Source organism: Falco cherrug, chromosome 5 (genome assembly GCF_023634085.1).
Source record: "Falco cherrug isolate bFalChe1 chromosome 5, bFalChe1.pri, whole genome shotgun sequence".
In the NCBI taxonomy this organism is placed as follows: Eukaryota; Metazoa; Chordata; class Aves; order Falconiformes; family Falconidae; genus Falco; species Falco cherrug.
This window is the reverse complement of record NC_073701.1, coordinates 47,337,380-47,351,429: the sequence shown is the minus strand read 5'-3', so window position 1 is coordinate 47,351,429 and position 14,050 is coordinate 47,337,380. Positions and strand designations below refer to the sequence as shown.

Genomic DNA, 14,050 nt, shown 5'->3' with positions numbered 1-14,050 from the left:
GCGGACCCCGGCACGAGGGACCCAGGGACCCACCCAGCCTGCCCACAGCCCCTGCGGGCATCGGGAAGGCCGCGCTGCCTGGGGCGGCGTTAGGCACCGGCCGCGCTCAGGGGTGTCGCTGGCGCCGTGTGTCACGGCCGCGGAGCGCCGCAAAGTCCTAACGCAAAATAACCTGTGATGCGCCTTCATGAAGTACAGATACCGTATAACTTTTACTTTGAAATCATAATGCAAACAAAGGTACATGTTTGTAGCATGAAAAGGGGGGTTTCTCTGTGTGTGTGGCTTTTCTCCATTACATAGTTTTTCATCTGCCGAAGTAACATCTTGCACGTGTTAGGTGAACACATTTCACAGTTAAACAGCAAATGACTATGGCATTAACTGTTTCAGCTGGTTTATTCCGGTAAATATCTGGAATATGTTCTTTAACGGAGGCCAAGCACAAAAGCACTGCAGTGGAAAAATCTGAACGGAAGCCTGTATGCCCCCATTTGTCCAGAGGAACTGTAATGGCAATCAGCTTAATTGCAGCAGGAATTAACAGGGTTCCTCTGAGGAGCTGGTGGACTCTTTCTGATTGGAAAATATAAATATAGGGAAAGTTATACTCACATCTGAAGAGCTGACAGCTAATTCTGTGTATAATGAACAAGATAGCTTTCATGAATCCATGGCATGTTTCTATAAAAATGCAGTAAAGAAAATTTAACGTACTGTGGGATATTTTTCTATGAAAATAAATGCTATGTGGTCCTTTAAAAAGATATTTCTCCTAAAATAAAACAAGAAGGATCCATCACTGCACATCCCAGATCTCACAGAGAAGCGGTGTGAATTTGTGATCATTCACTCTCCATGACATCAGCATCTCTGCATGATGATGGTTAAATGTCCGTAATTCTGTAAGACGGCCCAGAAGACATGCAAAGTGTTGAGGGTTATCTGGGTGGTGAAGTTTGCAAAATTTCTGTAGAATATCCAGCAGGGGTTCTTGAAGCCTTTCTACAGACTCTCTGTCCTTAATGTATTGCCGATCTGGTTACAGTTTTAAAAGAAAAAGTAATTAGCAAATATATGCTCTGATATGATGTTAATATTTACACTGATAAATTAATATAAAATATTCAAATATTTAAACTGGGCGTGATGTTCACACCTACCAAGAATATTTAATTTCAAATTAAGAGAGAATAAAAATACTTAACAGTGTATTTTTGGTTTGGGTTTTCATGTAAGCATCCCACTTCTAGATAGAGAAAACTTTCAACTTTTTAAAAAATTGGAGTTATAACTCAGAAATGTTTCTCTGGGGTTCTATCATCATCTCCCCGTGCAGTTCTGCACCTGAGTACAACCTGCAAGAACTAAACAGCATGGCATAAGTTCTTGGTGGCGTAGTACAACTGGGGAACTTGGCCAGTAGAGTGTACAAGCAGGTCACCAGGGAGAAATCAAACATCTTCATCCTCAGGTGAAATTTCTTTGTTAGAGAAAATTTGCCTTCTTATTTTGTTCATATGGAAGTTTGTGTTTGGGTATTTGGAAAGGGAGGAAAAGAGGAGCATGGGGTTTTTTGTCACTGAAATTTTTGGTGTAAAAAAATTTCCTGACCCATACTGACTCAAAGAGTGATGGAATTGCTTCACCTTCCCATCTTCCGTGAAACCTGATTTGTAAACCTCAGTATCTGTCTTTTGTCCTGAAGCATCAGGCTTCTCCCATTCCTATGGTAGCCAGTTTGTTTGAGGCACTGTACAATTTGTCCATATTTTGTAGGCAGAGCTACAAAATTTGTGTTGTCAGAGAATTAGTTTTTACACCAAAGCCTGTCATCAGGGCTGAGATGCTATTGTGCCAACGCTTCTGGGAGATCAGTTTCCAACACTTGATAGTTGAGAGGGTAACTTCCTACTGTCCTGCTCTTGACAGCTGGTGTTTATTCAATAAAGGCTGAAGACCTTCATTGCCATTCTCTGTTCTAAGTTACAGGGTTTCCCAATTTCCTTCTCAAAAAGTGACATTCCACAATGCTCTGTAGTGGTGTGCATGTAACCACACCTGGCATTTTCTGAAGGAAGAAGCCTGTCATGCTAAGCAGTGAAGAGATACCAGTAATTTTTTTTTAAGCAGGGTATTTAGATATGGTTTTTTCCTTGTATGCAAAACTAGATGGTGTAGCAGGATATTTGGAGTTTGGATTTGTGTGCTTGTTTATGGTTTAACAACTGAATATACTGAATAAACATGTATACTCACTTTATGTAGAATGTAAGTTTTTACGAGTCTTAGGTCACATTCCTCATGCTTTTATTCCAAAACCACTAATATTTAATTCTGGATAAGAAGTTACCTGGAGAGAGGATAACTATGGCTGTGAGCAGCGCGTATTCTTCCTGTGTCATCTTCAGCTCTCCAATGCTTTTATAAAAATTAAACATGGGAGTTATGAATTCAACTGAGATACCTGTCAAGGAAAAAAAAATATTTTTTAATCATTGAAATAATCTGGTTTATTGCCACAGAGCAGTTATTAGTATTTGAAACCTGACTGTCTTGATGGGAGAAACTTACTACACAAATCAGGCCTGATGCAAAACAATTAGTTACAAAAGTGCAAGCACATCCTTGTTTTCCAGATCAGAGTAGAAACAGGCAAACACTGGCAATTTCTTTTCAGATGGTTTCAAGCAAATCTTTTCTTTCAAGCAATTCCTTTTCCTCTACAGGTTTGTCTATGTAGTTCTTCAGGACAAGGATCATACATGTTTTTCTCACTATCTACTGATATTCTGTCTTGTTTCCAGGATGCACAGTCTGCGAAACAGTCCCCATGTTTTCTTTATGGTAAATATACGGAAGGCTCCCAGGGTGTATGGTTTAATTCTAGACCAGCTCAGCTCTGCAGCTAACTGCCTTGGGCAGTTGCTTCAGTTGTCTCCATAAAGGGACTTAATTGCTCCTTTTATGTAGCCAGAAAATTTAACTAGGTCTAGGATTACCTGTATTCCAAGAGCAACTTGCTTGCAATTACTACTACCTTAAAGCATAAACTAGTGTATTACGAAGTACAGAGTCATAAATAATTAAAATCCAGCCCGATTTAAGGATGGGATCATGCAAATCTCTTGCCATCAGCAAAACCCTTTGGGGTTACCAAACTGGGACATGCTGATGGGGCTTCCTCTTAATGACTTTGTCATCAGGTCACGATGTTCTTAGCCTTAAATTAACAGATGTACTCCATTCTGCTTTTCGGTGTAAAAGAGAAGTAGATCCTGTGACATCAATTTATTTTTGTTAAATGGTGAGTCACTCAGAGCAGCCACTAGACCGTTGACAATGGCTGCTTGCCACTCTGGAGTGGTGACACTGACGAGGTATAGACATTCAAACCAGTGGTTCTACAGCAAGAGCTTTTGGCCTTCCTTGGCTGAAAGGATGGGAACCTCCTCTGTTCCCACTGATGAGGGCCACAGGATTTCTTGTAATTTTACTCTTAATTTTGAGCTGTTCTAGGAGAAGTCTTTATAACTTGGTGTGGAAACGGCATGAAATAATGTGGTTTTGAGCGTTGTATACAACGCAAAGCTGAAGTCCAGGACTGGTTAGGACTGGAGTGCCTCCAGGAGGGGAAGTTCAAAATGAAACTCATCAGGCGAAACTCAGAGAAACGAAGCATGAAGTCATTTGACTTAAACTACAAAACAGTCACATTTTGCTGTGACACTGAGAACTTACTTGTCAGTGGAATAGTTATGTGTCCCAACAGTGAAAGTATGGTCTCACAGGGTGTGATATGTTTTGTGGCTGAATGATGTGTTTAAACACGTGACATGAGCAACCTATGTTCACTTCAGATTACAAGCCACAAATCTTGTTTTTGTAACAAGTTTAACACTATTGAGAAGAGTCTAAACCAATTAAGCAGATGTATATGACGTGGGCCAGCTCATCCTGTGGAATTCTGTAAGACAGCTGGAGCTTTACACAGAGCGAACTATAGTCATAGCATCTAATGTTCTACAAGTTTTATGTCATTAGTCATGAGCGTTAACTATTTAAATTTTGAACACTTATTGTTCCTGACTTTTGGGGAACGACCTCTGTCTCTCGGGCAGTTTTAAATGCCAAAGTTCCTAAGAACACGACATATGTAAGGAATACATACAGATGACACACAGAAGTCTTAAAGTTTGCATGACTCTAGAAACAGGAAAAAAAGTAAGTCTAGCTGAGCCTTAAAACAGAACAAACAGATTCCTTTCGTGGAAGTGAATAGCTTGGCAATGACATGAGAAAAGTCCAAGACAAAGTGGATATTTTTAGAAGTCTCTGTGCAAGGTATCATGCGCTCCTGGGCATGATCATCTTGGCAGCAACAGGAAATGGGAGGAAGTGAGCTGTGACTAACACTCCCATCATTTGTTTCTCATATTCATCATTTGATTTTTTTTTCTTCTCTTTTTTTTTGGGTCAGATTAGTTTTCAGCTGGATGAATTCATTGTTTTGCTGACCGCAGAGCTCCTCAAGTCCTATTGTCAACATAGCAGAAGTATGATGAAAATGATGCTGGTGAACAGGGTGTGGAACAACTAATTCAGGTCGTCACTGGTCCAGGCACTGTATAAGCATGCAGTAAAACAATCCTTGCCCCAGAAAGCTTATAATCTAACATTAAGAAATGGAAGCATGGATGGGTGAAGCAAAATATGAGTACAGATGTGGAAGCAAATGAAATTATGGCACAGAGCTTCTCTGCATTATTGTACTCCAAACAGAGAAATAAAACAAAACAGAAGAGGTGAAAGGGAGTAAAAAGGGATTACAGCAATGCCACCAATTTACTGCTTTTACTAAACAGAAAACTTTGAAATCTTTAAACAGATCTGTCACAAGACAATTATGAATTAAACCATGCAAAATGAGCAATTTTGACACTAGGGTAATGGAATTTTTCTTGGTTACTACTTTTGCCCTCATCCCATCAGTGCTGAAGTTTCCTTAATTCATCATCCTGTATGCACGTTGCACAGACTGCTGTTCCATCACAAGAGGGGGCTGTTTTCTAATGTGATTGAAAACGCTTCAGTTCGGATTTAATAAATTCCACCAGAAAGCAAAAAAGCAGGAAACCGATGTTTATAATTCCTGCTTTTTTTTTTTTTTTTCTTATCTGTCGTACAAGATGTTGTCACTTCAATTCAGGTTATCAGAAAAATAATTATAGGCGATTTGGTGCTCATAACTGGAAAGGCTAGAGGAGAAATGAATTATATGGCTTTGCAAATGTCACAAATCATACTCCAATAGTGAAAAAGATCAAATAGATGAAGTTATATCACTGGTTTAATTGAGAACAGAAAAGTTAGCTCCACCTAACCCTCTTCATTTAGATCAGACAAGAGCCCTGTGCAGTGCTGTGTCACATAGTCAGAGCTTCCTGATCAGTGTTAATGGTGCTTCCTCAACTTTTTTTCAAAAGGATTTCAAAAACTTTGTTCATGCAGCATTATGGAAATAAGAACATGGTCCTCCTTCATGTTGCATTGTGCATCATTCTGAATTACACAGATTTTTACCTAACCAACAACCCAACTTCATCATCTGCAGAAGATAGTGCAATTCACTTTGATTTCTCTATGTTAATACATGACTGGCGGTAAACCCTGATGTAGTCAATGGGAAATAACTGCCTTTATCGAGTATGGCCTTGCAACATTAGACCAGACCAGATTTAAACCCATCAGCATTATTCATTCTGAATTGTTTTAGACCTTGCCTTTTTTAGGGTTTTCTTCCTATGATTTATCTCTGAAGGTAATATGACTGTTGCTTTCACAAGGTTTGCAGTTTCAAGCCATAAATACTTACCCGGTTAACGTAATCTTGGAATAGGTGCTATTACTGTGATACCGAGTCAGTATTGCCAGCTTTTTGAGACAGTGTTCTCTCTTCTAATTTGGTTGTTCAGTAAAATTGAATAATCTATTGCAAGAGGAAAGCTTGAGAGTAAGTACTAATTAACAGTAACTAGCACTGTGTGATTGATATGGATGAAGAGATCTTTTTTTTCTGATAAACATGGAGGTGCCAGTGGATATGAAGAGTATATTAGCAGCTGTTTTATGAAAATAAAATATATTAATTACTCACACAATTACATCTTATCTTTCACAGCGTTTCATCTACCAGAGCTGCTTTCCATGCTGCTTATGAGCTCTCCCTTCTAAGCTATTCAAATGCATCACTGCCCTTCAAACGCTTACCAAATTCACCCTATTGATGCCGAGAGCCAAAAAGGGGAAAATCTAGCCAGTAGAGAGGATACACCAAAGCATGTGCACATGACCTCTCCTCTGTCATCATCTTGTAGGGATTGAATAGCCAACTTAAATGAGAGGTTAGCATGTGCTGAGAACTCACAAGCAGGGTAGCAAAAACGCATCTTCTCAAAAGCACCCAGTAGGACCACTGTGAAGCCATCATTGCAAGTAAAGAAACCTTAGTTAAAAAAAAAAAACCAAACCCAACAACAACAAACAAACCAGACCTGCAAGGAGGATGCAAATGACATTACCGCAGACCGTCCTTTGGCAGTGGCCTGAGTGCCTGCAGTCAGGAGGAAAGTGTGGTCTGGCACACAGCAGCAGCATCTGCACTGCCTTGAGCTAATCTTCATAGGTTGAGTCTAAATAAGTTTTTGGCCTGGAGAAGCACACTTATGCAGAAGAAAACTTCTTCATTATGAAGAAGAAAAACTCCCCTGTCATCTGCTCTTGTTTTCATGGGTATAAATTAACTCTGTAGAAACAATTTAAACACTTTTATCAACTTCATTTGTAATTCAGGAACCTGGCACTGGCTAACTTGGCATGGCAGATTGTGCAGGACTGTATGGGAACAGAAAAGCTCTTTCCTATACTCTTCAACTTAAAGCAGTCCTAATTTCTAAATGTTTTGGGCAGCGTGCCAGTTTGTGGTTGAGTCATAGGATGGTAAGTGTCTCCTTCCATGTGGAGGCACGTGACCATTTGGAGGGTTAGACATGTTGGACTCAGCAGTAAAGATAATTTCATTTTGTTTCTCTGCACACACCCCAACACAATGTGGGTTTGAAGCATCACTGTTACTGAGCACTAATAATCAAATAATAAAAGCCAAAAGCAATGGAAGTCACTAGGCATCTGCTCTGGTGCCAAATCTTGCCTTTGGCTGCAGGAGTCTGTTGTCCAAATGAATGAGAACTTTGTATCCCACATTCAAGGGCAAAAGGTGGCCTCCTGCCAATGCTTTGAAATTGGGGCTATTTCTTTTTTTCCTTGGATCTCACTGTACTTCAGTACCTGTAACTCATCCATGAAAAACAACAGTATATTTCACAGTGTCAGGTGTCCTGCTGCCAACTGAAAATCTGGGTCCAGATTCTTTCCCTTTCTGTCCATATCAGATAATATCTTATCCCTCAATACTGAAATTAGTAGAACTGCTCTGTAGAATAAAATGATGAAATAAAAATCTGTGTTTCTTCCTGATCACTGAAAGCCAGTGTCCTTAGGAAAACAAGCTATAAATGCTCACTGAGAAGACACTCAGTATCTCAGCACTGTTTTTAAAAAATATCATACTGCTCAATAACAGGGAGAATTTGCTTACAAAATAACAGAAAGAAACTGAGCATTAAATTACTAGGATGTCAGCCTTTCACAGAATGAGTCAATCAGTCACAACATGGTATACGCATAGTGAAGCATCAAATAAAATGAGTAAGTGGCACAAGCTCTCGTTAACACTAAATAAAATGTCTGTATTTCTCATAAATTCTCAGTATTGGAGTGAATAGGAGAGGATTTCAGTCTCAGGAGCAGCTAATAAAAGAATTTCCATAACACCTTATGGAGAAAGACCATCAAGCACAAAGGCAGTCACTGAGATGCACCAGGACTTGAGCAATACACTAAGCTAAGAAATAAAAATACACCTCATCAGCATGAGAATAAAAATGAATGCTGCTAATGCTCAAAGGTCATCATCACCAGATCTCTGGCTTCTTTATCAGGAAAAAACAAACAAAACCCCACAAAAATCTCTTCCATGCAATCTGACTGGGGAAGGTATAAATATTAATAGATGACAGCAGCTTTAAAGTGGACATGGTGACAGGTGACAGAAGTCCGGATAGCTTGTGACTTTCAGGCAAGATCCCCATGATCCTTCCTGATTTTATGGGTGCAGACATCAAGGCTTGACAACAGGACTTATGTGACATTCACACATTTGTCTACACCTAAAAATATGTGGACAGAAGTTCTGACTAACAGCAATAATTTATGGCTGATGGCCTTACAGTGTTTAGGAACTCACTAGGAGCCATGAATAATTCTGATGCTTCTTCTTCATTTATTACCTATAAATTTAGTTTCTAAATTCTCACTCAACAATCATTGCATTTCCTCTGCTGGTCTCTATTTCTGCAGGGTGTTTCAGTTCACTGCATTTAGTCTTTAGTTTTTCAGTGAAGTATATGTAAAAAAAAAAAATCCCTGTTTCCAAATTTATGTGTAACTTTCTTGGGATTTCTTCTTTGACTTCGGTTTAACATCTTCTGGCCAGTCTTACCTCTTAGACCAGTCTATAATATGATACTGGCCAGCTGCAGATTTTGGTAGCATTGGTCCTTAACTGGGCAAGGCTGGAAGAGACTTCTTAAGTTTCTACCCTACTAGCATGGTTGGTACAGGCTATTATTCCACCTAGAGCCCTGGTGTGGAGCCCTATGACATGCAGGAGTGTGAACGGCATATTTAATATTTTTGAAAGCTGTATGGGTAAGCAATGATAACAGAAGAATTTGGATGCCTTTCTTTCATTTTATTTAAGTTCAAGACATCTGAAAATGACCAGATTTAAACCACAAAGGCATTTTTGAAAGAATGCAGCCGGCAGCAAGTAAGCTGGATAATGCATTATCCTCCTGTAATATAAGGAGGGAAAAATTCTAGCAGCAGTATTTCCTCTTATGTCCCCGGCTTGATCCTGGCTTGAGGGAAGATGTTTTAGAGAGCCTTTTCCAAGAGCTAAAAGATATAGATATATATCACACTAAAAAAGTTACTGTGTTTCATTTCTTGGGAGCTATTCAGCTCAAGTTTTGGTCTGATCCAGAACTCATTTTTAATTTACCTGGGAGGCTTTTTTCCCCACAGAAAACAAGGATTGCAGGAAGTCTTCCTGTGGAGTAAATAATACCACATTTGAAATCATTGCTTGTCTTGAAATTTTCTCCTGCACAAAATGCTATTTTTTAAATCTGCTTCAGGACAGTTAAATAAGATTACTGCAGGTTACAATGTCATATTCCAGATAGTTGTGTTATGATATGAAATGCTATCTTTAAGTCTAGCACTCAAAAAAAAAAAAAAATTGCATCTCATCTGGACTCAATAGTTGCAGAGAATTAACAGGGTATTTTAAAATTATGACTAAGGAAAAAAACATTGGTATGACATAATGGCTTATTTAATGTTCTGGATCAAAGTATTTCCTGCTTCTATTTTTTATGAAACAGTTGACACCTTCAAGAAAAAGGTTGATACTCACTGTATAGATTACAAGAAAAAGGTTGATACTCACTGTATAGATTAGAGAAGCTTTCAGTAATCATGTATTCATATGGATTCATTTCTCTAAGACCTATTTTTATCAAAAATTTAGGTTATAATCCAATAGGAAATCTTTTAATGAAGACATTTGGATCCATGACAACTCATTACAGTTTCCAGGAAATAAGTCTGGCCTTCTTGGCATACTGCATACTTCTCTGCCTGCAGAATCTGGACCAGAAACTATCCATACCACCGTGGAAGTCACCATTTCCAGTCCATCGAACAATAGCCTCATGTTAAAACAAAATGAAATATAAAACCCTACAAAATATAAACCTAGAAATGAGTGTATTAAGCCAAAATAAATACATACCTTCAGCAACTGAGTTATTCTCAAGTTCTCTAACTCCTTTTCATATATTTATATAAAAATATATAAGTATTGGCCTAATTTTGCATACATCAGTAGTACCTTCATGTAACTGATTCTAAGAGTTTCAGAACTGAGTTCAAGCCCATTTCTATGACTAGTATTGACATTTAATGTTCTCCTGTCTCTTCCTCTTCTGACCATTAGAAAGGAAGGCCAGAAGCCAGAATCTGTAGATAGACTCTCCAATTCAGAACTGTTGTTACATTTGAATTTAGTGAGGATTGGGTAAGGTCTGCTGGTCAATACAGAAAAAGGCAAAACACTCAGTGTTGCATCAGTGGAGCACAAAGAATATATAACAATGCAAAACTTTTCTTTGCCTGCTTTAGGGAACAAGCAATATCCAGCCCTGTTTGGCTTTTTCATAATTATTAAGATTTATGTGTAGAACCAGTAGAGTTTACCATAGCCTGTGAGCCTTTGATGGACCTTAAGAAGCAGAAAACATACTGTGAACATGCCATGTTTATAATTCTATGCACCTTGTGCAGCGTGACTCAATTTTGCCAAACTGACCCTAAGAGTAGGTGGTTCCCTTCTGTCATCTCCAGTAATATCCTAAAATCTTTTTTTTCTTTCCTTCTTATAGTGATTGCCTTTGAAAACATAAATAATTGATATTTTGTGTGAATAATTTGAAATGGTGGTATTTCTTCCTCATCACTTTTCATGCTTATTGTTGGAGCCTTGCACTGGGTTTATTTGATATAGTGTTGTTCAAAATACTTGCAATGTATTTATAAATAAACCTTTACCTTATGACCTTTAGACTCAAGGCTGAGTTAGATTTGTTCTAGTTAATATAAAGAACAACAATCAGATAAACCTGTTTCAGTGCTAATAAACAATTTTACTAGCTTTCCAAGGGCAAAATACTGACACAGAAATGCCATGGTGTGGTTTGTTTTTTCCTTGTTAAACAAGATACTTACCACTGTTGCGAATTCTTTCTTCTAAAAGGACAGTGTGTCCTGTAGGAAGTTTCCTACTGAAGATCTCAGCCGAGCGGAGGAACATGGCTTCTACTGCTGAGCCCTTCAACAAAGCAATCTGATCTTCATGATCAAGGGTTTGGAAGCCTTGGGAGATGGTAGAGATAAGTAAGGCAGCAACAGAAAAGTCCCCACTACTTTCTGTCCTGAAGTTCTTGCATGTGAGGTGCTACACATCTGTGTAAGCTTTGTGTTGTCAGTAGGGTTGCCAAGTACTGCAGAAATTGAAACCCAGATTCCAGAAAATGACGCAGATTTGGACCTCACCAAAGTTTATGAGAATTAGACTTGTGTTTCAGTGTTCATGGTACTTTAGGAAGAACATGATAAGGAAATTCTAGTGGCGTAGCGTAACCAATAGTGGGGATTTTGTCTAGCCTGGTGCTGCACCCTAACATTTCCACCAGAGCTCTCTATACTCTCCTACTGCCATGCTGCTTTCAGCCCTTTCCATACTTTGATGGCAAAAATCAGCATTTGAAGCATCTAATTTTAAATATTTCACCTTACCTTTGAACCAATATACTATTTTACATAGAGCTTCCTGCTGTGTTTTAAATATGCATTTCTCTTTTTGGAGCAGAAAGACTCTAGAATCCACTGAAGATATCAGGAGAAATTTGCTAACTTGTGTGAATACACAGCTGCTCCTCTGAAGAAGAACGGGGAGCTGAAGATAATGGCAAACTCTCCTCCTGCTTGCCAATGCAGGTACCCACCTTATACCACCCCCACCCACCCACCCCGATATTCTGTGAGGAAGCACAGAAAAAGATAATGAAACGAAAAGGTGACAAATCCTGCCAGACATACTCTAAGTCAACACTGAAAATAGTAGATTATTCAATTAAAAAGCTCCTCTTTTCTTCCTTTCCTACAAGACAGTATCCCAGTTAGCATAAAAAAATACAGCTGCAGTGCTAGGCTTTGAACCAAGTCTGTAACACACAGAGGAAGGGTCAATATGATGGGATTGCCAGGAAAATGTTTTCATACACTTAAGTGTTACAATTCACCTTCCTTAATTACAAGGAACCTGTATCATGCCCAGTGTTTGCTCTTGATGTAACACCAACTTGGGAATTGAAAAAAATAGTAATGATACACTCAGATTTTCAGTGCTTTTCCATAACACTCCATGCAAGCACCATAAATACTGGTGCCACCAACTAGGCAAAGTCCTTGGTTAGGACTCACAATTCAGTGGATATCATGACCTAGAGGCTTTGCTAGAAAGGCAGCAAAGTGAGTGGAGCGGAGCGGCAAGGGTTAGTGGTAATTTAGAGGCAGACTATTTGGCATTGAAGTGATATATGAAAATAAAACCTCTCTCTCTAGAGACACACAACCCCTTTCTCTGAGTATTTTGTTTGTTTGTCAATAGGTAAAGAGCGCTACATCTCAGAGTGGCAGTGTCTGAATTATTCAACGTATTATTCCTCTGAGTACAAAGCTCCTTCTCTTTCGAGAGTGTCTGAAGAACACACGTGTCAGAAGAGGCAGCATTTTTATACAGTCTTCAAAATATACACAACAACCACCAAATGGCAACTGAAAGGCATGTGAACTTTGCAATAACAAAATTTGCCCCAATGCAGTGGATATACCTGGTAGTTTTTTAGTGAATTCCACAAGAACCTGCACATGGCTGGTAGCCATTTCTGTTAAAATCAGAAAATTTCCTTCAGCACTGAATTCCTCGTGTAACTGTTAAAAATCAAATCAAACAAAATATGTTAATATTGTCACTTTGCATTTAAAAGCATAAAATACAAGAATTTTCAGACTAGATCAGGAAAGAGGTCCATCTAATGCTGTAATTTGTCTCCAGTGGTTGTCAAAAAAAGGTATTTTGGAAGGCAAAGTAAGAAACAAGAGAAGTGGCGAGTCTCCTTTCCTCTGGAATATCTGTCTCACTTTCAGTGTTGTGTCTAACAATCTATGATTTAGGCACTTTCTGAGATAGAAGTTCTATGTGTACCGTAATAATTAACCAAAAGCCTTATTATCCATTAATTTGCCTATTCCTTTTTTTAACATATTTTTGGTTTTGACCTCCTCAACCTCCCATGCAAATAAGTTCCACAAGTTAGTCATGGGTTATTCAACCCTCTTACTGCAAGTGTCTTCCTTTTAGTTGTCAAAGTTGATGACTTAGGAGATAATTTTCTACAGTCATTTGAGTTTTGTGTTTTTTAAAGATCAAACATGACAGTTTTGTTAAAAAACATAATCTCTCTTAAATCCTTTTTTCCTCTTCAACCTTTTTCCATCCTCCCACGAAAGCCAGGAGTTCCTAAAGGGGAAAAAATAATTTCTAGAAAGTAGAGGAAAAGGAAAGAAGAGGAGATGAAACAAAAAAACCAAGCCTAGAAAATGTTGGGAAGTTGGATTAAAAAAAATGAAATATTTCCAAGCTTCCAGGCTGGTGTTTTTATAGAAAAGAAGCTTGGCTGCAGGTCAGACTGAAATCACGGCCTGTACTGACAATGTCAAAATCACAGCTCAAACCAGCAAAGGTTTGATAAACCTTTAAGTTAAAGGATAGATTTGAGCATAAAAGTGTATTGCCAGAGTTGAAACCTTTTCCCTAGCATTGGTGTTTGATAAACAAAGGCGTGGTCTGACTGTTGACTGAATGGGAGAGATTCTGCCCCACTTGCAGCATGTTTTAACTGTAAGCTTTTACCCATAGTTTGCTCTACTGTTTACTACACCTACTTATGCTGAGTACAAATATTTTCTGCCATGTAATTCTCAGCTTCGTTGTGTGCATCTCACAAATGAATTTATCAGTGTACTTACTAGTTTTTTTGACACCTCCTGTGGTATTTGTTGCTTACTGTATGAATCCATGATGTAATCTAGAAGGTTCTGCTGTTCTGGGGTAAATTCTACTCTCTCCTATACTGGCAAAAAAAAAAAGCCCATCATGAAATGCAGTCATAGAAATGATCTAGCATTTCTTGCTTTAAGCAAAAGCTATACATTCTTTCTCACACTTGGAGATCAATCAGAC

At 38.6% G+C, this 14,050-nt stretch overlaps 1 protein-coding gene across 3 annotated transcripts in view; it reads right to left on the bottom strand.

Annotated features, from left to right (window-relative positions):
- Positions 1-188: 188 nt before the first annotated feature.
- The window catches only part of NR1H4 (nuclear receptor subfamily 1 group H member 4), a 40,903-nt gene continuing 27,041 nt past the window's right edge, over positions 189-14,050 (bottom strand). For all 3 annotated transcript variants that reach the window (XM_027812310.2, XM_005444041.3, XM_055712160.1), the window contains 5 exons: positions 13,837-13,935; positions 12,639-12,738; positions 10,972-11,118; positions 2,354-2,467; positions 189-1,038 (listed from right to left, as the gene is read on the bottom strand). In XM_027812310.2, coding sequence (XP_027668111.1) covers positions 800-1,038; positions 2,354-2,467; positions 10,972-11,118; positions 12,639-12,738; positions 13,837-13,935 — 699 coding nt within the window. In that variant the 3' untranslated portion in view covers positions 189-799. The remainder of the gene's footprint in view (positions 1,039-2,353; positions 2,468-10,971; positions 11,119-12,638; positions 12,739-13,836; positions 13,936-14,050) is intronic.